Source organism: Panthera leo, chromosome C1, assembly GCF_018350215.1.
Source record: "Panthera leo isolate Ple1 chromosome C1, P.leo_Ple1_pat1.1, whole genome shotgun sequence".
Classification (NCBI taxonomy): Eukaryota; Metazoa; Chordata; class Mammalia; order Carnivora; family Felidae; genus Panthera; species Panthera leo.
In genome coordinates, this window is record NC_056686.1 from 214,257,016 (window position 1) to 214,281,597 (window position 24,582).

The window sequence follows — 24,582 nt, forward strand, 5'->3', positions numbered from 1 at the left end:
TTTCTTTCGGGGCTCATGTCTCATGAGGTGAAGAGAGAATGCGACGGTGACTCTAAAATATTTACATTGCCTTTGGCAGTTCTCCCTAATACTTGCAGAAAATCGTGATCTTCATTTCCCTTCATCTTTCTTAAGAGGGTTTCACCAGGTTTCTGTGGTAGTTTCAGTGCGAGCTACTTAGTTGTATGTTGTTGTTTTAAGGCAGGTAGTCATTTTTTTAAAGTTTATTTATTCCGAGAGAGAAAGAGAGAGAGGAGGAGAGAGAGAGAGGAGAGAGAAAGGGAGAGAGAGAATCCCAAGCAGGCGCCACACTATCATTGTGGATCCCTATGTGGGGCTCAAACTCACGAATCTGTGAGGTCACGATCTGAGCTGAAATCAAAAGTCAGACACTTAACCAACTGAGCCACCCAGGTGCCCCAAGGTAGGTAGTCATTTTGGGTATGTGATCCCAGCACAGACAGACAGAAAATTTAGCAATAGTGTATCGTTGTTAAACGTTGGGGTGGAAGAGAAACACCTTGTCGGAGTCAGAAACCCAGCAACGACGAAAGGCAAGGTAAACACCATTGGTTTCGTACGGCACGTGTTGAAGGTAAAGGAAAGCTCAGGTGAAGTCACATGATAAGTGGTAGCTTGGAGGAAACAGTGGCATGAGAGGAACGAAGACTTTTTAATTCCCGATGTAGAAAGAGCGTCTGCAGGTGGATGGCAGAAAGATGATGCAATAGGAAATTGGCAGAGGAACGGCAATTCAGAGAAGGAAACACGAAAAGGGCCTCCGTCTTGTCGATGGGAAAGGCCAGAAAAGCCAACGAGATGCTGGCTTAGGACCCATCAGATCTACAGAAATTTCAAAAAGCCTCTTGTGTTGGGGGTGATGCTGAGAAATGGACATCGCTGCTGGCAATGTGAATTGCCTCTCAGTCTCTGGAAAGTGATATGAAAAGAATTATTAAAAGAAAACACACACAAATCTTTGAGGCAGCTCTCTCGCATCTGGGACTCTATCCTAAGGACATATATACAAGGATGCTTGTTGGATCATTGTTTGATGCCTGTTGGCTGGGGGGATGGCCAAAGAAACTTGTTACAGATGACAGAGTATCGCGCAGGTTTTAAAAAAGATAGATCTCTTTTTATGGACTTGAAAGAATGATATTTTGTTAAATGTAGAAAGCAAATTGCAGACTAGTTCTTATGGTGTAATCTCATTTTCTTGCAGTAAAAACCAAGAAATTAAAAGAATTAGTACAATTAATTTAAAAAAAACAAATGTATGGGGTGCCTGGGTGGCTCAGTTGGTAAAGCATCCGACTTTGTCGGCTAGGGTCATGATCTCGCGGTTCCTGAGCTCGAGCTCCACGTCAGGCTCTGTGCTGACAGCTCGGAGCCTGGAGGCTGCTTCGGATTCTGTGTCTCCCTCTCTCTCTCTGCCCCTCCCCAGCTCCCACTCTCTCTCTCTCAAAAATAAATAAACATGTAAGAAAAAAAATACAGGTATGTATTTCACTTGTTACAGTAATCGCATAAAGCTTCTATAATGTAGAGAAAAAATAAGAAAAAGACAACTGTTGCATAGAGCCCTGGGCTCCCAAGAGACACAAGGATTGTGGCCTCCTTTTGCACAGGGGTGGGTGGGGCCACATGCCTCTGGACTTGTCACCCATCTAGCAGGCTGAGCAGTGAGTGGCCATCTGGTCTACCCGAGTACAAAGACGTCCTCCCTCGGTCCCACCTCTACACTGTGGCTGCAGTAATGTTTCTAAAATGTCACTGCTCTACTTAAAATTCTGGGAGGATGTCGGTATTTCCCCATGGCTTTTGAGGTAAATTTCAGGTTCTTCAGCTTTTTCCAAGGCTGTGCATGACCTGGCTTTTGAGCAACAGTCAGCCATCTCACGGTCTGTCCCTGGGGAGCACCTGGGTGTCCGTCCTGAAACAGGGTGGTGACCTACGACATCTGACGCTTTGCAAGTGCTGTTCCTTCTGTCGGGATTACTTACTCCATCTTGCCTGTCTCTTGCCCCGATCCTGCTCGCCTTTTAAGGAGCTGAGCATCATCCTCTGCCCGAGTGGTCCCTGATGCCCTCCCCACTTTGTGTAGAGACTCCCCGCACCCCCCCACAGAGTGACAACCTTCTGTCCTTCTGGACCGTAAGCTCTAGAGGATGGAGACGGGTCAGGCTCAGCACCTGGACCTTTGCGGGTTGGATGAATGAGAACAGGGCCCTTCCTGTATTTAGTTCATTATTCAGTTACACCTTGGGAGCTTGGCTGCCAGGTCTTTAGATTTCCTGAGATGTGTCATTGGTGGGTCACAGACCAGCGGGGGCTGTAGCACATAGATGTATAATGTCTGTTCTGTGCCTGGGGGGGGCCACGGAGATCATGTGGTTGTTGTGTCCACGTGGACCTAAGGAGAGAATGTGCAACCCTCTCCGTCACCACCCCAACGGGTGGCCAGGCAGGGAAGGACTCGGGAGTCAAGAGGCTACACAGGGTCATGCTGCCTGAGGTCCCAGTCTGAGCTGCAGAGAGAGTGGCAGCTGCTGGGTGATTATGTGTCCACATGAAAACCAGGGAGGGAGGACACACCCTTACAACCTTTACACCGATCACGGGACAGGCCGTGTGAAAACTGGCCACCATGCAGTTTCCCCAGAAATTAACCAACGGGGCTGATAGCTCCCAAAGCCGTGACATCTGAGTTGCACTAATTCGGTAAATCTCAGAGAGGCACAGAGTAGAATATGACTTAGATCTGTCCTGGGTCTGTGTGCTGTGAAGGGAGGACCTTGCCACATTTCTAATCCATTATCCGCATTATAATGATGAACTGATAGAATCCAGAGCCTGGAGGGACTGGAGCCCAGCGTGTCATTTTCAGGTTGAGGAAGTGAATGCCTGGCCATGGGTCTGGCCACACGGCCGTCCAGCTTACCTGTGTCCATTCAGGTCTTGAATGCAATCCTCCTCCCCGAGACACCCAACCATGGCATGGTACTCTACTGTTGCCCTATTCAGCGCTTAGGTGTGACAACTTAGGGGCATCCCTCCCCTTGGGGGGGTCTCCTAGAATAGTCCTTGGTGAGGGGTGCCTGGATGGCTCAGTTGGTTGAGCGTCCGACTCTTGACCTAGGCTCGGGTCATGATCTCATGGTTCGTGAGTTTGAGCCCCGCCTCTGTCAGCATGGAGCCTTCTTGGAATTCTCTCTCTCTCTGTCTCTTTCTCTGTCTCTCTCTCTCTCTCTCTCTGCCCCTTCCCCCTTACTCGCGCTCTCTCTCTCTCTCTCTCAAATTAAATAAACAAACGTAAAAAATTAAAAATAAAAAAGAAAAGAGAATAGTCCCGGGTTAAACCAGAGACCTTTTCTTTGTTGATGCCTGTCTGGGAACTTGTGAGTAACAGGAGCCACCCTCCCGCCACCCTTGGGCGGAATCTTCGGAACACTGTTTCTGACGGCCGTGGGAGTTGTTCTGGGCTCTGTGGGCCAGTGGCCGCCAGGCGGTGACCCCTGTCTCGCATCACATCCAAGCATTCATGTGAAAGCTTAACCGTACACAACGGCAACCTTATGAACTGTAATGTAAAGGAGCACTTGGGAATTTTAAAGCAGCATTCGAACACTCTCTAGATGGCATTCAACGGGAGAGGTAATGGATGTAAACCTCTGTGATTATTCTGCATTAAAATTATCGATCACGGGCCCTGTGCAGCTCATCAGAGCATGAAGTGAACTTACAGTCAGTAGATGACTCTGGGTCATCTTGACACGCAGCCGTGATGCTCACGGGCACCGTCCTGGAGATATTCCACCCTTTGCCTTTTTTTCCCAAAGGGGATCCGTCAAACATGTCCTCATCTAGGAGTATTTCTGTAACCAAAATATGTTTCCATCTTAGGAGGAATATGCGTTCATTACAATATGCAGAAAAGTAGAAAAAAAGAAAATAATCACCAGGACCAACTAGAGGTTTGGGTGACACTTCGGCTGGCTAGGGGGCGCTGTTGAAAGGGGTGAGAAGAAGAAAAGAGCAGATAATGTGGTCTTAAGAATAGCTCGTGTTTACTGATTCTCTTCTGGTGCGGCCGTGCAGGTGCCTGTCATTGACCATTTTGGTGGAGGTGTGGCTTTCTTATCACTTTGCAGATGAGGAGTTGGAGGCAGAGAGAAGTTAAGTCTGTGCTGTTAAAGGAGTTGAGGGGCACATAGACATATTCATATAGTATGATATGGTACAATGTGCGATATAATGCAATACATAACATAAGGTAGTATAACGATACTATGTAATATAACATTATAATAGAATATTATATAAGAAGTACTAAAAAGGCTGTTTTCAGAGACTGGAGATCAGGGCAGCGTTATTAGGTGTGACAGAACATTGGAGGTGGGGCCAGGGTCAGTGGCACTGAGCAGAGGTAACATTCACTCAGAGGACCCCTTACTGGGGGGAGCCCATAGCCTGACTCAAGGCGGTGGGTGGGGGGCGAAGCAGGGGAGATAAAGCTAGTCTGGGGAGAATCAGCCACTGAAGGGGGTGGAAAGGGAGGCAGGGGCCAGGTTGTGGGGTGTCTTTTATGCCACGTTAAAGAAGTAGGACATTTTCTCACAGATGAAGGAGCATCTGCTGGGTCTTGATGCAGGGCACAGGGCACAGTCTTAGTCGTGTGATTCTGAGAGCAAAACACTAAACCGAGTTTGCACTTCCAAAATCAGTGTAGTGAGGGACGCCTGGGTGGCTCAGTTGGTTGAGCGTCTGACTCTTGATGTCGGCTCAGGTCCTGGTCCTAGGGTTGTGGGATCGAGCCCCATGTTGGGCTCTGTACTGAGCGTGGAGTCTGCTTGGGATTCTCTTTCCCTCTCTCTCCCTCTGCTTATATCCCCTGCTCATTCTCTCTCTCTCTGAAAAAAAAAAAAAAAAATCAGCATAGTGAAATGGTTGGCTGTCTCTTACTGTTGACTTTGAACCTGTTTTTTTGATCTTGTGGAATGAGAGGGGAACAGAGATGTGCAGGAGGGGTCTGGGGGGAGGCAGCAGAAGTCGGGGTCGCCAAGGCCACCGGGCAGGTCTGGCCGGATATTGCTGGCGTGTCTGGGAAGAAGTAACAGATGGAAAGCGTGTGAAATCTGCGAAAAGCTCAGAGGAGGTGTTTCCTGATTGAGATCTAGCTGGCAAGTTTCTCGTCTTTCAGTTCATTCTAAAATTCTGCCATTGTTTTAGCGTCTTCTTTTTCTTCGTGATTTTTTTTGGCAGACTTGCTGTTCTGGTCTGTTGATCAGTCTATTTTGGTTTTTACTACCAAATGGCTTTAATTACTGACTTAAAAAAATGATTTGAGCATCTGTTGTGCAAGTCCCCCTCCTTATTCTCATTCAAAACTTTTCCTGGGTTTTCTTGTACATTTAATAACAGGGAGGCGCCTAAGGCTCATCTTCCAAAACTCTTTATTCTTTCCCCTTCAAAAAAGAAAAACCCTTGTGAATTTTATTGTGATGATGTGAACTTGACAGAATCATTCAGGGGATGCTGAAAAAAAAAAATGGTATCTTACCATCCAGAAAAAAATGGTGTGATTCTCTACTTTTTCAAAGATACGTGGTTTCCTGGTGACGATTAACAGTTTTACTCTATGGATCTGGAAGATTTTTGGTTACCTTTTCTCCTAGCCGTTTGTGATTGTGAACAAGACATTGTTTCCTATTTTTTTTTTTTTCAGTAAGTAATTTTTGACATGTAGGAAGGCTGTTACAGATTTGCTTATTTATTTTGGAATGAGTCTCCTTACTGAATTCTTTTATTCTCTCTCTCCTTTTTTAAATTGTGCCATGGAAGCTTCCTCCTGTTTCTTATTTATTAAACTCCTTTCTTTTCCTCCTACTTCTTTTTTAGTTTTTCTAATCGGAAATGGATGTTGACTTTGCCAGAAGACTTTCTAGCAGCTAGGGAAATGGCATGTTTCCTTTTGATCTGCGATGTATTAGGAAAATGATATATTATATAAATGATCTTGATATTTAGTCGTCCTCTGTTCCTTGGTCATGGTCATGGCATATTATCCTGTTAACGTGCTGCTGGATCTCATTTACGTTCAAGGTTATCTGAATCCTAAACATTTGTTATCTCTTGGTAACGTTTTCAGTGTCAGCAAATCTCTGAAACTTTGTGTCCCTGTGAGGTTCCTGCCTCCTCAGTCCTGCTCCACAGAAGGCACTTGGGTGGTCTTAGGGGACCGAACTCAGTCATCACTGCAGATCTCCCACCAGCTGGGTAGCGGAGGGCACATGATACCCGTGGAGTCGTAGGGTCAAAGGGAACATCGTGGACTTCCTCTCCAGGAAGGCTCTGGATGGTCAGCGGCCGACAGGGAGATGCCCAGAACCTGGGTGGGAGAGACGGTGTCTGAGTTGCTCTGGACATTTGCCGAGGGGGGTGGCGCTCACGTATTGGCACCAGGGTCCTGCCTCTCCTTTTACAGAGATGGAACGCAGTGCCTAAAGAATATAAAAATTATTTTAACAAAGCAGTTTGAAGCGGTGCTCAATTATCGATCGGCCTTCCCTGGGGAACGCTCATGTCTCTCTCTTTGGCTGAGTCCGGAACTCATCTGCGGGGGGAGGGGTGGAGAAGTTTAGAAGCTCCTGCCCTGTGGGGAAGGTGGGCCTCAGTATAAATAAGCCCCAGCATGGCCAACCCCAGAAATGTGTTATTTATGCAAAGTGGCTTTTGGGTATTCAAGTCCGGTAATCAGCTGGCTCGCTGTCGCCCCCTGGGATGCGGATAAGGGTTTGTACTGTTTGCCCAGGAGGATGATACCAATGGAGACCTTAGTTTATGGGCATGGGCCCAAATCCATTCTAGACCAGGGACTGGCGACTTTTCCTGTGAGGGCCAGCTAGGGTCTTGGCTTTGGCCCAGTGCCAAGCACCCACCCCCACCTTTCTGCTCCGCAAAGACCATTCTAATGTGGCGATCCCTGCAGAACAGTGGGGGTGGGGGGTGGATTTGGCCCCCCGGTCACAGCTGGCCAATCCCTTCTCTAGATGACCCGGAAGACATGGGATGTTCTCGCAGCTTCTGAGCGACTAGTTAAGAAGCCAAGATGCAAATCGTTTCCCACTGGGACTCTTCTTGGCCCGAGTGCGGTGCCGAGCTCCCGAGGAAGGGAGAGAGGTCCACCTGCCGGAGAGGCCGGCTCCCCCTGCTCGAAAGCATCCGACACGTCCCTCCCTTCCACAGGAGTGGTTGATTCCTTCCGGGCGGAACCTCAGAGAACAACATCTGATGCGTTAGAATGGATGCTGTGGCTTTTGCCTGTTTGACTAGTTACGTTAGCATTTTGAGGTCCTCCAGTGACGGTGATTTGGATGGTGGCATTTGTTCTGTCACAACGTAACAGACGGACCTCTGGCAAGTTCTCAGCCTGGACTTCATTAATCCGGGGTGTGCCCGCCACCCTCCCCTCTTTCAGTGCAGGGGCCTACGGTGCCGTTTGAAGAGCCAGCGGGGACCCGCGAGGACAGATAAAGATGTTGGTGGTGGCCTCAGAGCAGCCTGACCTACATCCGGAAGAAACTGCAAGCTAGCTGCCGAATTCACTCTGCTCCGGTCTCGTACAGCACAGTCCTGTTTTCCGCCTAAAAAAAAAATCTGCATACAATGGACACAATTGACATGAGAATCAGCCAAGCGACCGTCTTACGTGCCTCGTGTAGGAGTTTATGTGTTATAGATGTTCAAGGAGCATGAATTCCCTTCCTGCAAAGACGGCTGGTTCCCTGGGGCTGGGCTTATTACAGGTGCTGAAGGGGCACCTGCCGCTGACACCAGTCCTGCACAGAATCCAGGACCCGGGGTGTCCCGTTCATCAGCAGGCTCCAGCACGAGCAAAGCCAAGCTTTTGTAACCAAAGCCATAGCTGTGTAGGTTAGTGTTTTGCCCATGTGTGTGATCGTTTCTTAGCTAAAGGTATTTAAGCCTTAGATCGTAGCGTGCCACGGGGCAAGAATGAGGTCTCACAACAGACAGACCCGGGTCCCCTGCCTGGTCACCTCATCCAGGCCTGGCCTGCGAAGTGTTTAGCCAGAATTGGGAGAATTGAATGCAACCCCAGTCAGAATTTGCTTATAGGTTTCAAAGACTGATTGCTGCTTCTTTGGCTCTCGGGGTGGCAGGGGGTGGGGGTGGTGGTTGGTTATTTGATATCAGCAATACAAGTATCTGCGATGGTTGAACTTCCCAAATGGTAAAACGCTTCATCGTTTTCTTTAATTAAATAGTCCAACCAAATCCTTTGGAGACACAGCATAGCTCAGAACCTTTCCTGCTTTACTCTGGGAGGTGGTATTATGTGGTAATGAGGCAGACAGACGCTGGGCAGGACCGCGGGGCCCAAGGCCTGGCCTTACCATTTCCTAGTTGGGAAATTCAGACAAGATTCCTATGCCTGCTATACCTCAGTTCTCTGATCCGTCCGTCGTAGACGAAAGTAGGACTCTTATCCCATGGAGAGCTGTTTGCAGATGACGTCGTTAGTAGAAGTAGGCTGCTTCGAGCAGCGTCTGGTGCACAGCGTTAGCTGTGTTATGGTTGGTTTGATCTGTAACTGATAAATCGGTGGCACAATGAGACATTCTTCTGGCCAGTGGCTGTTTTTTCTAATTACGTGAATAATTCATGCCCATTGCGTAATGCTTAGGAAGGGAACAAAAGAGAATAGAGAACATTCACGATGTGGGCTGGAGATCACCACTGTGAGTGGCAGATTTATTTCTCCCTGTGAGTTGTGACTCACGTAGTAAGATGATGTGGTAAGTGTGAGTTTGAGCCTAATTATTTCATGTGTTATAAGCTTTTCCCCAAAGTATAAAAATTACTAGTAATCATTCGTTTGAACGGCCACGTAATGCAGTCCTATTGATTAACCATGATGGCTGATTCGTTTTCTTAGTGTTGAGCATTTCTGTTGTCCCGTTCTATTGAGGTGGGAGGTTGGGGAAGCTGGTTTTTTTCAGGGTTGTGGCAAATGGCCATGCGTGTATATCCTTTGATATATTTCCTTTTCTCAGTACCTCTATAGTCTTAGGTTAAATTTCCAGAAGTCAAGTCATTGGATCAAAGGGATGAACATTTCTTTTTTAATGTTTATTTTGTTTTTGAGAGAGAGGGAGACAGAGCGTGAGCAGGGGAGGGGCAGAGAGAGAGGGAGACACGGAATCCGAAGCGGGCTCCAGGCTCTGAGCTGTCAACACAAAGCCCGACGTGGGACTTGAACTCATGGACCGTGAGATCATGACCTGAGCCAAAGTTGGCAGCTTAACCGACTAAGCCGCTTAGGTGCCCCTAAGGGATGGTTGAACTTCCCAATTGGTAAAATGCTTCATCGTTTTCTTCAATTAAGTTGTCCAACCAAATCCTTTGGAGATAGAGCATCCCCTAAGGGATGAACATTTCTAAGGCCCTTGATAAATATGAACAAACTTCCTTCCCAGACTGTTTATAATTAAACTCCCGTTAGCAACATATGAGGAGCAAATTGTTCCTAAGAGAGTCGATACCTTCGCCTCTTTGTGACTAACGCAATAACAGACCGACGACCGAAGGGAATCCTTGAAAGGTCTTGAAGTAAAAAGCTTTTTAAAAGTTCCCTGGACAGTATTTTTTGTGCGCTAAAACCCCAAGCCCCAGACCCCAAAGCCGTAGACACAATTCTGGCCCAGCCCCAACTGAAGAGTGCCCGACGCTGAGCTGTCCTGGCCCCGGTCTCGGCACGGATTCTCCTCCCCTGCCTGGACTTAAGCTATCATTTAAGCTATATCGCAGTCATGCCTCGTTATCAATGCCACCGTGTTTGGCAATCAAATGAGGAGGCGCGTGGCAGGCTGAGGCTTGACCTTGTCTCCCCTCCTACCAGCTACACCGTGGGCACCGTCCAGGAGAACAACGACCAGGTCTGGAAGTTCCAGAGATACTTCCTGGTGCAAGAGTACTGCAACCGTCTGAACATCCCCTTCCCCTTCGTGGTCTTTGCCTACTTCTACATGGTGGTGAAGAAGTGTTTCCAGTGCTGCTGTAAGAGGAAAAACACGGAGCCTTCTCCTTGCTGTGAGTCATTGTCCGTTCCGTGCCTGGTAACAGGAGCAGTGATCGGTCGTGGGGGACGCGCGCCAGGTCCGCGCGGGGCAGCGGGAAGGGGCTTCGTCATAGTCACGGCCTCGCTCCCGTGCGTATGTCCGTAGAGACAGGGAATTACCCGAGGGAGAGAGTAGGTTAAGGGAGCGTTGCAGATCTGTGGGCTGGTCTCATTCTGGGGGGATAACTTTCGGGTGAGCATCATAATCGTGCAAATAGTAGGTCGAACAAGGGTGATGTGGAGACGTGACTTCGGTCTTGCTTCCGTGAGATGTCGACTCTGGTAGGCGTTAGCCCCGCCCCAGCAGAGCTCCTGACTTTCCTGGTCACTCTGAGCGAAATCGAAAATCTTATCATTACTTCACTGCACGTGCGGTCTGGTCTGTTCACCCGCCCATTGATGGCCATGCAGGCGGGAGGCTCCCCTTTTTGCTGTACCCCCTCTCAGCTGGTAGAGCTGAAAGGAAGTGTGGGCCGCTGGCTTCTGCCTCTCTCTTCGCCCCTTCTCTCCCACCCGCCAGCTGCCGTCACGGACCCTCTGTGGGCTGGAGCACCGGGAGGGAGGAGGGGAAAGAAGCAGAAAGTCTTTTCTGGAAACAGTGGTCCTGCTCTAGGCCGGCTCCGTGCTCTGTGACCTGGCGTGTGTGCACAACTGACCCTTTATTGTGTGGGCACCTGGTGGGTCCTTCAGCTGTTCCCTGGCTGGCCCCTCGACTCCCAGGGCTTGCCGGTACTTTCTCCAGCGCTGCGTCCCCTTAACCTCTAGTCCACACCACGCAGACTCTCCCTGATGGGGACCCACTTCCTTCGGGAAGGCGGGGACGCCCACAGCTCTCCTTTTCCCGTGGCTACCCACCTCCTTAGCCCCGATAAGGGGTAAGGAGCAGGAGGGCCCCCACTGGGCTCCCTCTCCTTCCCCCACCGCTGTGGGAGCCAGAATCTATCATCAGGGAATTCTCAGTCACCCTGGGGGACACCCTCCCCCGGTACAGCTCTCTTCCCTGCACTAGGCTAGGTTTTCTTAACACTTGATCCTGGGGCCACGGACCCAGACAGATCTACCTAGCTTGCAGACACGTTTCGACCAAATTAAGCAGGAAAGGAGGGAGAGGCTTATTTTTATTCATTTGGGTGTTTGGGCACAGAGAAAAAGATAGAAAGGGCACCGCCAGCCCATTCATTTTGCCTTCTGACCTCAGATTTAAGCCAGGGGAATCTGGCTCTGGGGGAGGCCTGCAGGCTGACCTCTTCATCACGCACGGCACCAGGGCTCGTGTGTTTCGGGGCCGTGAGAAGCCTTATATTTCTTTTATTTCTTTTTTAATTTTATTTATTTATTTTGAGAGAGCACAGGCAGGGGAAGGCAGAGAGATGAGGAGAGAGAGAATCCCAAGCAGGCTTCACGCTGTCAGCGCAGAGCCTGACGTGGGACTCGAACTCACGAACCGTGAGATCCCGACTGGAGCTGAAATCAAGAGTCAGACACTTAACCGACTGGGCCACCCAGGCATCCCATAAATTTCTTTTAAAGATCATCAGGAAAAGCACGAACTTTTCGGTCACAAACTTTAAGTCAAGGAAAGCAAAGCACGAAAAGGGATACACCCTATCGCGCATAGAGAAGAAACGGTGTAAAAACAGTCCTGTTGCTCAAAGTCTTCCTTCCTTCACAAATACTAACTCTGTTCTGGGGGTACCAGTTGCGAACAGAAGCATGTGAGGGCTGGGCTGCTTGGCCCATAGTTTTACCTACATGGTTCCAGAGAAAGAACCGTGGATAAAAATTTCGGGGAGGAAGATTTTGAGTTGGTAAAAGTTTAAGACAGTGTCCAACAAATCACATTATCAGTAAATGAAATGAATAGCTGTGTGAGGTCGTGAATCCCCATCACTGGTTGGATTCCGGCTGGGGCTGGGCAGGTGGATTTGGAATGAAGATCCACTCTCCACACGTACCCTGTGCTCTGTCCAAGATCAGTGGAACCAGAAAATCCAGTGTATCACTAAGGGCAAATCAGTCTTCTGAATTCGGATGGGTTCGACGACACAATGCATTCTGTTCCCCCAAAACTTAGTCAACAAGTAAGCGCGCTAAGAACATAAAAATGGGAGCAAAACCCCCAATTTGGCCATCAAATGGGCAGGACTTCAGCTTCAGGAGGCAAACAGGTCAGAAATGAGCTATGTGAATCCGCACCTGTTTCCTTGGGAGAATGATGCTCTTACAACCATTTGAGAAAAAGATGACATCCTCTCTCCCCATATAGTTCTTAGTCTCAGGGAGGAATAAAGAAATGGAGGGAATAGGGGGGCACAGCGGGATAGGTCCTTCTCCATGCCGGGCACAGTGATGGCGGGAGAGGGCGAGCCGAGGGCCCCGTTTACTCGCTGGAGACTTCTGGACGCCCTGCTCACCATTCATTCATTTGTCGCTGCTTGGAGATCATGGATTCCAGAAACCGCAGAACTCGGTGGTTGCCAGAGCCTCTCATGCTAATTCGTTTCCCAAATTCACCTTGCACTTGCCTCCAAGTCACCGGGACGTCATGGGATTTAAGCTCAAAACTGTCCTTTGGAGAAAAATGCCAAGATTTTTCAAACAACTTTTCAGATAAGGTAGAATCCAACCTTCCATTAAAAATTTTTTTTAATGTTTATTTTTAGAGAGAGAGAGAGAAGAAGTGGGGGAGGGGTAGAGAGAGAGGGAGACACAGAATCCGAAGCGGGCTCCAGGCTCTGAGCTGTCAGCACAGAGCCCCACGCGGGGCTCGAACTCACAGACCGTGAGATCATGACCTGAGCCGAAGTCGGACGCTCAGCCGACTGAGCCCCCCCAGGCGTCCCCCAGGCTTCCATTTTTGCTGCTTTTTGGTGACATCATAAAGTAACAATGACGAAGTATGCCGCCCCTTCCCAGTAATTGCACTGTTAGAAAATATATTGCTTTCCATGAGAAAAAACCAATCCATATTCCTTATGGAACATTTGAAAAATACAGAAAAACATAAATAAGAAAGAACAAGAACACACGTAAGCCACCACTCAGAGATAGATATTGTTAACATAATGGTATCTATTCTATTAGTTTCGTGTGGGTGGATGATAATTAGGTTGTTCTGTACAGACACATCCATAACCTAAGTTGTTCATTTAGTTAATAATACATGCACATTTTCCATACACATAAATATCAACCTGTACGACAGTTTTGAACTGTAGACTCTCCCCGCCTACGGATGCGCCACATTCAACGTCACCAGTCCCTCGCTGTTACACACGTAGATGGTTTCGGTGCTTTCCGTGTCCTACGGCATGACGATAAATAGCTATATGCCTTCATTTTTTTAGCGTACTGCTGATTTTTTTCCCCTTGGAGTTATTTATAGGAGAGAAATTTCTGGATAAAGGGTACTTACAGATTTAAATCTTTTGATATTGTCTGCCACCCTCCTCCACCTTCTCCATCATGTGCTGCAGCTGTAACAATTTACAGATCTTTTTCCCCAACTTACGGGACACCTGTTCATCTACATCTTTGCCCACACAGGCCATAGTTATTACTGTAGACCTTGCTAATTTTCCACGTTGGGTGGTGAAAGTGCCATGCCATCATCTCAACGGCATTATTTCGACTGCTAAACAACTTGCCATTTTGTCTTGGTCACTGTCGTTCGTGACCGTCGCTCATTTGTCACTGTCACTCTTTGGCCCTCTGTGTCCAGGAGTGTGTGTTGTTCCTTTCCGTGTTGGTTGTTCAGTGCTCTCACTGGGTTTCTACATGCATCGCGGTTTGAGCAGAAGACATTGGCAACCACTTTGCTAGGAAAAATCCAATGGAAAAAAATCCAGTTAGGAATTATTTTCTATAAACCGGCATTTGCTATATAGGATTTGCTGAAATCCGCGACTTGCCTATCGGCTCTGCTTTTGATTCCCGATTAATTCTTTTTAAATCCAGGAAGATCTTACACTTTGAAGGCAATTTAAAAATAAAACTAGATTTTTTTTTTTTTCCGCAAGTGGACGCCTTCCTGAACCTAGGTGCTTTTTTCCCCCCACGAGTTCGTACGGAGGATTGCTGTCCGTTGTGCCATTACCTGAAACGCAGGCGCCTTGTTGATCTGTGATTTTGTTTGCTTGCCTTCTGAGAGGCCCAGGTACTGTAAGAAATTGAACTGAGAATCTTGCTGGAACATGCCCCAGGCCAGTTTTACAGCAGGCCCTGCCTTAGATGAAAGGAAAAGGACTGAGTGGAAGAATTTTCCTTGAGGTCCACACCCAGACTGCGTATTATTTCACAAGGGTAGGAATGATGTCCGGGCTTTATTGTCCTCTCTTCCAAAGTCCCTACGCCCCTTGTAGGTTGAGAGAGTAGCGATCCATCCGTAATTATCCAACCGACTGGTTGACATAGCCTTTTTATGTCATCAAAATGAGAGAGGAGCACACATAAAACGTGAGGACAGAATTCATTGGTGAAATGATTTTACTAAGTCACAAAAACACCCAGACAGGCTTTTGATTGATTTCTGTTTAGAATAAAGATTGCATTCCTATTTCACTCAGACAGCTCCAATTCTGCATTGTTACCAAGAAATTCATTAGCATTCCATCGCTTTGCGGCTGTTACTAGCAAGTAACGTCACTCACATCAGCCTGTGCGGGACGAATCTAAATCTTCCGGGTCCAGGGTATCACCAAATGACAAGCAGGTGTTGATTTAGGAGGTAAGGGGCAGAAGAAACAGTGTGATGTTTTTTGTTTTTTTTTTTTTGGTCTCATTATTCAAGGTTTCAAAAACGAAGACAATGAGACTCTGGCCTGGGAGGGTGTCATGAAAGAAAATTACCTCGTCAAGATCAACACGAAAGCCAATGACACCTCAGAGGAGTATGTCAGTCGTTCGCTTCTGCTTTGCACGCCCCCCCCCCCTTGCGTACATTAAGTTTGTAGAACATAAGTAGCTTCTTTGAGTAAGCTCTGGGAAGAGAATTTACGGCAGAAAGAAAAAGCACCAAAAAGGTATTACCTGGGCAATTGAAGATGAGAAACACGTGAGTGTGTATCAGCCTTTCCAGAAGGGCAGGACCACCCACTTGCCATCCCGATTGCCCTCCGAGGCCCCGGGGAGGGAAGAGGTACTTGGAGGCTGTAGGGCGGGGCCTTGGAACCAGGTGACAAGAGCGCAGGTCGCTCTGCCATGGCTGCAGAGGTGGATTCCGGGAAGACCCACCCACCCATCGCGGGCAATTGGCATCGTTTCACAGGTGACGCACACCTGTCTCTGTGATGAAGAACTAGAACGGGGGACCATTTGGTGGGTCCGTTACGGGCTGTCCTTGAGAAGTCCTGAAGCTCAGTTATGAGTTGCATGGAGTCATTGTAAACATGCCATAGAATGAGATACGTCACAGCTACATCCGTAGACGGTCCCCAAGTAAAGGGCATGCAGGGCCTCTAGGAGCGGTGCCCTTCTCATTATGCGGGTTAACGTGGCTAACGGTCCGATGATGTCACTCTTCCTGAGAGCTCCAAACATGGCTCAAAATTCACTCTAACGAAGAAAGAGTAAATAGAAACACAACCAATCCCTTTGCCGAGTTCAACCCAGCTATTACGTGGGATGGATGGCATGCTCTTTCTCTGAGTGACAAGGCAGATGCCCTAAGGTCTTCTCCGCTCCTGGTCTCCGAGATCTTGATTCTGGAACGGGGGGGGGGGGGGGGGGGGGACCTTACAGGTCAGATTCCACAACTCTGCCAGTGGAGATAGCATGTGTATGCTGTGCCTCTGACGGGGGTGAGTGTGGGATCCCGCTTCGTGTGGGTGTCGGCGAGAGGACGTAGCTGACACGGATTTAGCTGAAAATGAAAACGATCGGCGTTTTGTTCTTTAAAAGACTGTAAAATGGAGTCTAATAGCCTTTTCTCTCCCCCCTGCCCTTCTCTTGTTCTCTCTCTCTCTCTTTTAACTTCTTTGAAGAATGAGGCATCGGTTTAGACAGCTGGATACAAAGGTATAGTTCTGATGATAGTTTGGGAAACATTATTTTTTTTTAAATCTGTGTTGTCTTTGATCTTTCAGCGGGAGGCCAGCGGTGTGGTCTGAAAACAAAAGAAGTCAATTATTAAAAAAAAAAGAGAAAAAGACAGAAGTGACCCTGTTCCGTGTTTGTTCAGCGTGCAGGGTCTGGGGGCTGGAGCGGAGTGACTTCTCAGATAGCCCCCTGTGTGCTAAAGTCCTATTTCCCGACCTTTGGACTGTCTCCTGTGTCTGTCTGACCCAGGGCCCCCTCTGCGCTTTCTCTCAGCTGCGAAAGCAGGTGTAAGATGCCTGCAGTTCCAGAAACACCAGCGAGGCTCAGAAGAGTGATTTGGGAGGCTGTGAGCCTCTGTGCTCGTCCTCGATGCTGCTCTAATTTGTTAGCTATTTAATTTGAAGGGCATTGCGAATGCACGAATACACACGTGAGCATTAGGCGTGGGGAGAGTGTGCCCACGTCCGCCCTGAGCTGGGTGGCCGGAAATTGTGACTTAGGATTAGCAGACATTACAACTGATTCATAGGTACCGGATCCCTGGTAGGCTCTGTGGGGGAAATGATACGTGGTGTTTTATCACGGTATTTTGAGAACGGCATCCTGGATGACGGCAATCACATTCTGCCCCAGGGCCATGCCGTGTGGTGGCTAGACGGTACCCCATCGAGTAAGGCAGACTCTCCAGCACCCTGCCTGGACCGCTAGGGTCTCAATGAATGTTTATTGAGTGAAGAAATGACCGAAAGCTACCCCCTCGTAGAGCTCTTTCGTGAGAAGTTATCCAATTCAAATTTTAGGGGTTATTTATGTGTTATTTACCACCAGAATTCTTTTTTTTTAAAGTTTATTAAATTTGAGAGAAAAAGAGAGAGAGACAGAGAGCACCTGAGCAGGGGAGGGGTAGAGAGAGAGGGAGAGAGAGAATCCCAAGCAGGCTCTACGCTGTCAGTGCAGAACCCAGCACGGGGCTCAATCTCACGAACCGTGGGATCATGACCTGAGCCGAAATCAAGAGCCAGGTGCTTAACTGACTGGGCCACCCGGGCGCCCCTGATGCGAGGCAGGTCACCTGCCTGACAGGTCCTGTCTGGACGGTGTGTCTGTGTCTGGTCCCCCAGAGTAGCTCTTGTCTTCCTTCGGAATCTTCGTCTTCCCTTTCTCTGGAACTGCCAGCTGTGAACATTGGAGTCGACTACTCCGGATGATGGTCTGTCTTGTGCCGACAATCAAATGCTTCCATCACAATTTGCTTTAGTTACCTACTGCTGCGTAACAAACACCCCCCCCCCACCCTTCAGTGGCTCCCAGCAGCCATTTTGTTTGGCTCTTGTTTTTTTGTGGGTCAAGAGTCTGGGAGCTCATCAGCCGGGCGGTTCTGCTTCCTGTGGGCTCGGCTGGATTTATCGGGCTGGATTCAGTGGGTGGCAAGGCCAGGATTTGGCACCCCTATGCTCCTCCACGTGGCTTCTCTCCCACGTGTGACGTCTGATCCCTGTGGCTTGGGCTTGTCGCCGCATGGTGGTCTTGGGGCTGTCCCCCTTCGTCCACAGTTGCTGGCTTCCAAGAGCGAGGAAGCAAAGACTGGCAGTGCCCCGGAAGGCTAGGCCTCCACCTGGCATGATGTCATTTCCACCATTGTCTATTGATCAAAGCGGTCAAGGCTGGCCCAGATTCCGTGACCCACCTCTTGAGGTGAGAGTGGCACTTGCGTGGGGGCCAAAAGGAACTGGTGGTGGCCTCCATCTTTGGGGACACGCTATCACACGATGGTATATTTTGTTACAGCTGCTCTCCTTCTGAAGTTGTGTTGTTTTTGTTAATGGAGGGGCTGGGAAGACTCCTGTTTTCTTGGACTTGAGGGCTGTGCGTGGATGATCGTGCGAAGATGTGTACCAGGATTATAATCAATGGGGAGGGAAGAGAAAAGTGCTGGACATTTTTTTAAGGCTTATTTTGAGAGAGAGACATGGTCAGCAGGGGAGGGGCGGAGAGAGAAGGAGAGCGAGAGAATCCCCAGCAGCTTCCACACTGTTAGCATGGAGCCCGACGCTGGGCTCGGACTCACGAACCACGAGATCGTGACCTGAGCCGAAACCGAGAGTTGGATGCTTAACCAACTGAGCCACCCAGGTGCCCTGCTGGATATTTTTTAAAGACTACAGACAATTTAGGGAATTTTAAGACAATACATGAAAGGAGCAGCAGGGGATAGTATTCTAAGATTGAGGATTTATATTAGACATATAATGTGTAATAAATAGTATACGTATCCGTAAATGATATATTCACTTTTCTACCTCATGTATTTTTGTATTTAAATATGTCGTCTGCTGCTTCTGTGCCTAGGTCACACAGCACATAATATTGAAGGAGCCCCTGCTACGTGCCAGGCTTGGGGCTAAGTGCCATCAAAGCAGATGTGGCCCCCAAATGTCACGACTGGATCCTTTGTGGGGCGGGCTGGTCGTAGGAGCCGAGGTGTGCGGGATGCGACGGCGACAATGATTTTCATGCAGTATCTGGCACGCATCCCACAGGCCGCCCGTGTCTGCGTCAGCGGGGGGCAGGGTCAGCAGCTGTGAAGGTCCCAAGTTCAGAGAAGCACGGAGGGTTCCGGGCAGCTAACGAGGCACGGCTCTGAGTGGGAGGAAGCGGGGGGTGGCCGGGCCGCCCTGTGTGGGAACCTGCCTCTTTCGAGTTGGATTTTCTTCCTGGGCAGGGGAAGCCTCAGCGTGAGAAGGACGTACCTGGCGGACGCTTTCAAAGACCAATCCGAGCCCTCGGGGTGGCCACAAAGAGCAGCTTGGACAGTCTGGTTTGGGAATAGAGGCGGCTGGGCCTTGTCTGGGTGTGGAGAAGGCAGGCTGTTTTTGGTTGTCGTGTTGTTTCCCTCGTGGCTTCCCCTGGGGTGGCTTTGGAGGGAGAGAGGGGCAGGGGCAGAGCCTTGGGTCTCCTGGTCACCACCAGGCCTGGGTCAGAGGTCATCGGGAGAGCCAGGGGACCGGACAGGCTGACCTGTCTCCCGCGGCCCAGGCTGCTTGGGGACCGAGACCTCCTGACGACCGAGGGCCTGGCGGTGACACTGTCGGTGGGGACGGTGGGCCTGAGCCGCGGGGTTGTGCGAGGTGGGGGCTGAGGAAGTCTCTTGGAACTGAAAGCATAGCTGAAGGCCGTCCGCCCCCTGGTGCAGGCCTCAGAGAAGAGCTTGAGGGTCCGTCCACTTCACGCCCCTGGCCGGGGAGCTCAGCCCCTTTGCCGGCTCCTACCAGAAGCCCACCGACACCATGAGTTTTGTAGGTTTGGGGAGAATTTGGGTGGGTCCCAGGGAGCCCTCAAACTGCACAGGATTCCACTACCTCTCTCCGCCCTTCTCTTCCTGTTCCCCTCTCCCCTCCCCTTTCTCTTCCCTCTTGGATCCTGTGCCCTCCTCTTCTGAGCAACAAAAGAATCTTCTCCTTTCCAACCACGGAGAACTTTGGGGATCATCCCTTATTCCTTGAGCCAGCTCTGGGAATCTGGCATCCGCTTTGAACAGCTTATTAAAGCCCTTCCACTATCCCCCAGTACGCAAGCTTTTATCGAGTGCACTGATGTGGCATGTAATTTAGAACAAGCTTCGTTCGGGGAGCCCGGGTGGCTCAATCGGGTAAGCCTCCGACTTCGGCTCAGGTCATGATCTCACAGTTCAGGAGTTCGAGCCCCGCGTCAGGCTCTGCGCTGACAGCTCGGCCCCTGGAGCCTGTTTCAGATTCTGTGTCTCCCTTTCTTTCTGCCCCACCCCTGCTCGTTCTCTGTCTCTCTCTCAAAAATAAATAAACATTTTAAAAAATATTTAAAAAAAAGAACAAGCTTCCTTCGTCTGGTGCAGTAAGTTTGCGAAAGATGCATGTATTGAAAGTAATTTTATTTTGCCTTTTACTTAAATTGTTTTACAATTTATGCTTTTTTGGTGGGAGTGGACACTTTATTTGCAAAAACTTGATTCGTTAGTATTATATCACATCATTTTTATTAGTATTATGCTTCTGTCAGAGTGAAATTTTGTTAGTATCTTATAATTTTATTAGTGTTCATCGCACATGACATTATTATCTCTACACATTGTTTCCCTGTGTTGTTAAAACCTATCATTTCGACGTGGGAACCATTTTTGACTTACCTTTGAGAAAAGCTCCCACTAATTGTGCTAACGAGTATTGGCTAGTGACACGATTTTGGAAAGTAAGCAGTGGACAGGGTCCATATCACACGCTACTCACTCTGTTCTAAGATGTGCCATACTTTCTATTTGGTATATACATCTGTTTCATGGAAAAGTCATAATTTAAAATTGAAAGTTGGAAAACTCATCTTAAGACCAGTTCGACTTTTTTTTTTCCTCCCCTTTCAAGATTAATGATCTCAAGGGTCTTCTGAAAGAGATTGCTAATAAAATCAAATAGAACTTCATGGACTCTAATGGAGAAAAATCTAATTACAGCAAGGTAAGTCATTTTAATGGGTTATATTTTTGTTCTGAAAATTTACATATTTTAAGGCTAATTTAAAATCGTGATTTTTTTAATGCTAAGTGAAATAAGTCAGAAAAGACAGATATCATATGTTTTTGCTCATATGTGGAATTTGAGAAACTTAACAGAAGACCATGGGGAAAGGGAAGGGGGAAAATAGTTTCAGACCGAGAAGGAGGCAAACCATGAGATTCTTTTTTTTTTTTTTTTTTTTTACATTTATTTATTTTTGAGAGACAGAGAGAGACAGAGCGTGAGCAGGGGAGGGGGAGAGAGAGAGAGAGAGAGAGACAGAATCCGAGGCAGGCTCCAGGCTCCGAGCTGTCATCACAGAGCCCGACGTGGGGCTCGATCCCACGAACCGTGAGATCATGAGCTGAGCCGGAGTTGGACGCTTCACCGACTGAGCCACCCAGGCGTCCCCAAACCATGAGATTCTTAAATACACAGAACAGACTGAGGGTGGATGGGGGTGGGGTGGGGGAGAGGGGGAAACGGGGGATGGGCACTGAGGAGAGCACTTGTTGGGATGAGCCCTGGGTGTTGTATAGAAGTGATGAATCATGGGAATCTACTCCGGAAGCCAAGAACACACTTTACACACCGCATGTTAGCCAATTTGACAATAAATTATACTTAAGAAATAAATAAATAAATAAAATAAAATCATGATATTTTTTTCGGTTCTTTTATTTTCCTGTGTCATCAGATTTGAAAATGATGCACTGTTACCAAAATTCAAACAACGTAGGGATATAGGAAGGAAGAAGCAGAAGCTGGGATTCACATTACTTTTCCATCAGCGATGCTCTGCCACAGAGGTTAGCACTGGCAGCAATAGGGTGCAAATGTCCTTTTGAATCTTGGAAAGTTACTTACAAACCATGTAGCTCTTTTGGCATTCATCAAATCAAGGTCCCACTGTTCAAGACGTGGCATTTTTCCTTGCTACTTAATTCTCTTTTATGGATATTTTTATGGATCAGTGCCTAAAACGTGTACCTTATTCTCTTGATACACTATACACTATACATGTTTATTGCTGTGGGATAGACAAATGTATGTTGGTCATGTTTTTCCTACCAACAAATGTTTTAGTGAGCCATTCAAGGCTTTTCAGCCATAGCTCAGTTGCACGGTAAAAATGTGATTCAGGGAACTGGCAGTTGAACCCAAGGCTTTGCTCCGTGATCTTACCGTTTGCTTTAATATTGTGTTTCCATGACCTGTCCACCTTCTGAACCTAAGTGTTAAAATGTTAACGTGTAGATATAGGAAAAAACAGCAGTGGGGATTCCATTTGACTAGAATTTGTTGAGAAAGTGAATTGCAAGGAATGGAAACGCAGTTAAGGTTTCCTGACTCCCTCTCCCTCTTCCTCCTTCCTTTCTTCCTTCCTTCCTTCCTTCCTCCCTTCTTTCCTTCCTTCCTTCCCTCCTTCCTTCCTTTTCCCTCCCTTCCCTTACTGTTTACTGAGTGCCCATGAACTTCTCAGAGACGTCCTGTGTCAGGATCTGTGCTGAGGCTCAGACACTGATTACAGGCTGTGCATTAAACACTTACACTGTAGAATTTCTCATTGCGGATTGATCGTGTTACCGGGGAAATTGTGTTGCGTTAGGCTCCTTTCAATATTTCTGGTCACTCCATACTTTCCCTTGGGTTCTGACAATTATGGATCGTATATGGAGGACTTTGTTAGAGCAAGACGGCTGTGTGTCGTATTCAATCGGAAAGGCATAGAGCCTTAACAGCATAAAGCCTGCTTCTCTCTCTACCTCTCTGTCTCTGTCCTCCCCTGCTCATTCTCTCTCCCTCTCTCTCTCAAAATAAATAAACATTAAAAGAAGAAAGAAAGAAGCTAAGAAGAGGAATATATGAGAAAACAGAAATCCTATAAATTCATCACCACTGGTATCTTTAGAAACAATGAATTTGGCGTGCCCAATTTTTTTGTATATTTTTTTCTTTTCAATATAAGACCCGTTTTCTTTTCTTTCGTTTCTTTGTTTTTTTCTTTTCTTTCCTGTTGTCTATCTGGCACATCCTTTTGAAGTTCACTGAAAATGTAATTTTATAGGCAACCATCTACATGCTGCTAAAGCATTATTCTTTTTTCTTTTAATTTTTTTTAATGTTTATTTATTTTTGAGAGAGACAGAGACAGAATGTGAGTGGGTTAGGGGCAGAGAGAGAGGGAGACACAGAAGCAGAAGCAGGCTCCGGGCTCTGAGCTGTCAGCACAGAGCCCGACGCGGGGCTCGAACTCACGAGCTGTGAGATTATGACCTGAGCTGAAGTCAGACGCTCAATCGACTGAGCCACCTCGGCACCCCTAAAGCATTATTCTTGTAGTGTCTCTCTATACTTCTCTCTCTGGAGGGATGGCAGTAATCTTTTTGGGGGGAAGGAAAAGGAAAGAAAATGCAGCTGCAGGTGGGAGTGAACTGGCTTTGGTAGGGGCAGGTCTTCACCAACTGGCCCGTCTAGGCTCTCCATCCCCAAGTTGATCCAGTAACTTGGAATAAAATCAACAGATGGTTGTACAGCTATTTTCCTTTCTCGCACACTAAGGTTGGAAGGAATTAAGAACTGGGGACAGCGCAAAGCCATTCGTTTTCTCAGACCTTTACACTTAGAGTGGACCTGAGGACCCGAGGGTTGAGGTTTGGGAAAGGCAGTCACCGGAAATGGTTTGATCCCTACACAAGTCAGAACTCACACCTTTAAGAGAAAAAAAGAAAGTGGTCTGGTAGCCAATTCAGTACCAAAAGAAAATCCATGTTGGGAAGTGTATTTGGACCCATGACCAGTACGTTACCAGTGAATTTAGAAGCAAATCGTCTCCTGAGAACGGAAGTGGGAAATCCATTCCTAAAACGGTGCTCTTTCTCTGTTTCACAGGTGATCTCAGTAATCTACGTGGGAAAAATTCAAGTGCTGATGAACAGTTTTGTTACTGAGGACTCAGTAAGAACTGTTCAGGCCTGGGGTACCGAGTAAATGGCTTTAATCACCCCAGTGTGCTCAAATCTGAGAAATGGACGTGTGGTTGGTCTTACACAGGAAGATGGGCACTAAGGAAGAGCTTCCCCTCAAGGCTGCCCAGTTACTTCCTGAGTCTCGGTCCCGCGGACTTGCTGTGTGATCGGCGTATGATCCTGAACCCCCCATCTTCCTTCGATTTCCCTACTTCTGACCCCTGCGCGTTGCAGAAAGTCTCTCCCGGGAAGAAGAACCCGGTCGTGCGTTCCCTCCTGGACGGTTGGTTTGTTAAACTCAACTGATCCCCGGCTATTTTCCTTTTGGGAATATGTGACTAATTAGTCGGCATGTCGTTAAAAAGTCTCCCCAGTCAGGGCAGATTCTAAAACCTGCCAGGACAAGAGGGGCCCGCTCTGCTCAGGAAAGACCGTTCTCACTTCTCATTATGCTTTTTATCTCTCAGCGGAGGTGATGTAGCAACGTCTTACCCTCTTACCCTCACCAGGAGCCCCCCATTCTTAATGGTGTGAATAATCACCCAAAAATGGGACCTTAAGAGGTACCCCTGATTTTGTTTTCAGTGGAGGCTCCTTTCTCCTCTTTCTTCTTTTCCCGGTAAAGATAATTCATGGATGTTGTAGAAAATTCAGACTACATAGACAAGTAGAGAGACTATAAATACTCCTGTTAGTGATTCAAGATAATCGCTGCTAACATTTTAGGAGGCATTTCCAAATCTGTTTTCCTCTATGCATGTTTTATCTATCTTTTAAAATTGCACATGATGTCATCATACTACACATACGATTTTGTATAAGCTGTTTCACTGAGTATTTTATCAAGGATGTTTTGTTACGTTCCTGGTCTTCTAACACATTATGTGAATAATGGCATAATATACAACCT

General features: G+C 47.8%; 1 protein-coding gene across 1 annotated transcript in view; it reads left to right on the forward strand.

Moving 5' to 3' along the window:
- Positions 1–24,567, forward strand: part of TRPM8 (transient receptor potential cation channel subfamily M member 8) — a 79,626-nt gene extending 55,059 nt beyond the window's left edge. The window contains exons 21-25 of the mRNA XM_042950598.1: positions 9,923–10,113; positions 14,931–15,030; positions 16,123–16,156; positions 20,572–20,664; positions 23,596–24,567. Coding sequence (XP_042806532.1) covers positions 9,923–10,113; positions 14,931–15,030; positions 16,123–16,156; positions 20,572–20,622 — 376 coding nt within the window. The 3' untranslated portion in view covers positions 20,623–20,664; positions 23,596–24,567. The remainder of the gene's footprint in view (positions 1–9,922; positions 10,114–14,930; positions 15,031–16,122; positions 16,157–20,571; positions 20,665–23,595) is intronic.
- Positions 24,568–24,582: the final 15 nt, after the last annotated feature.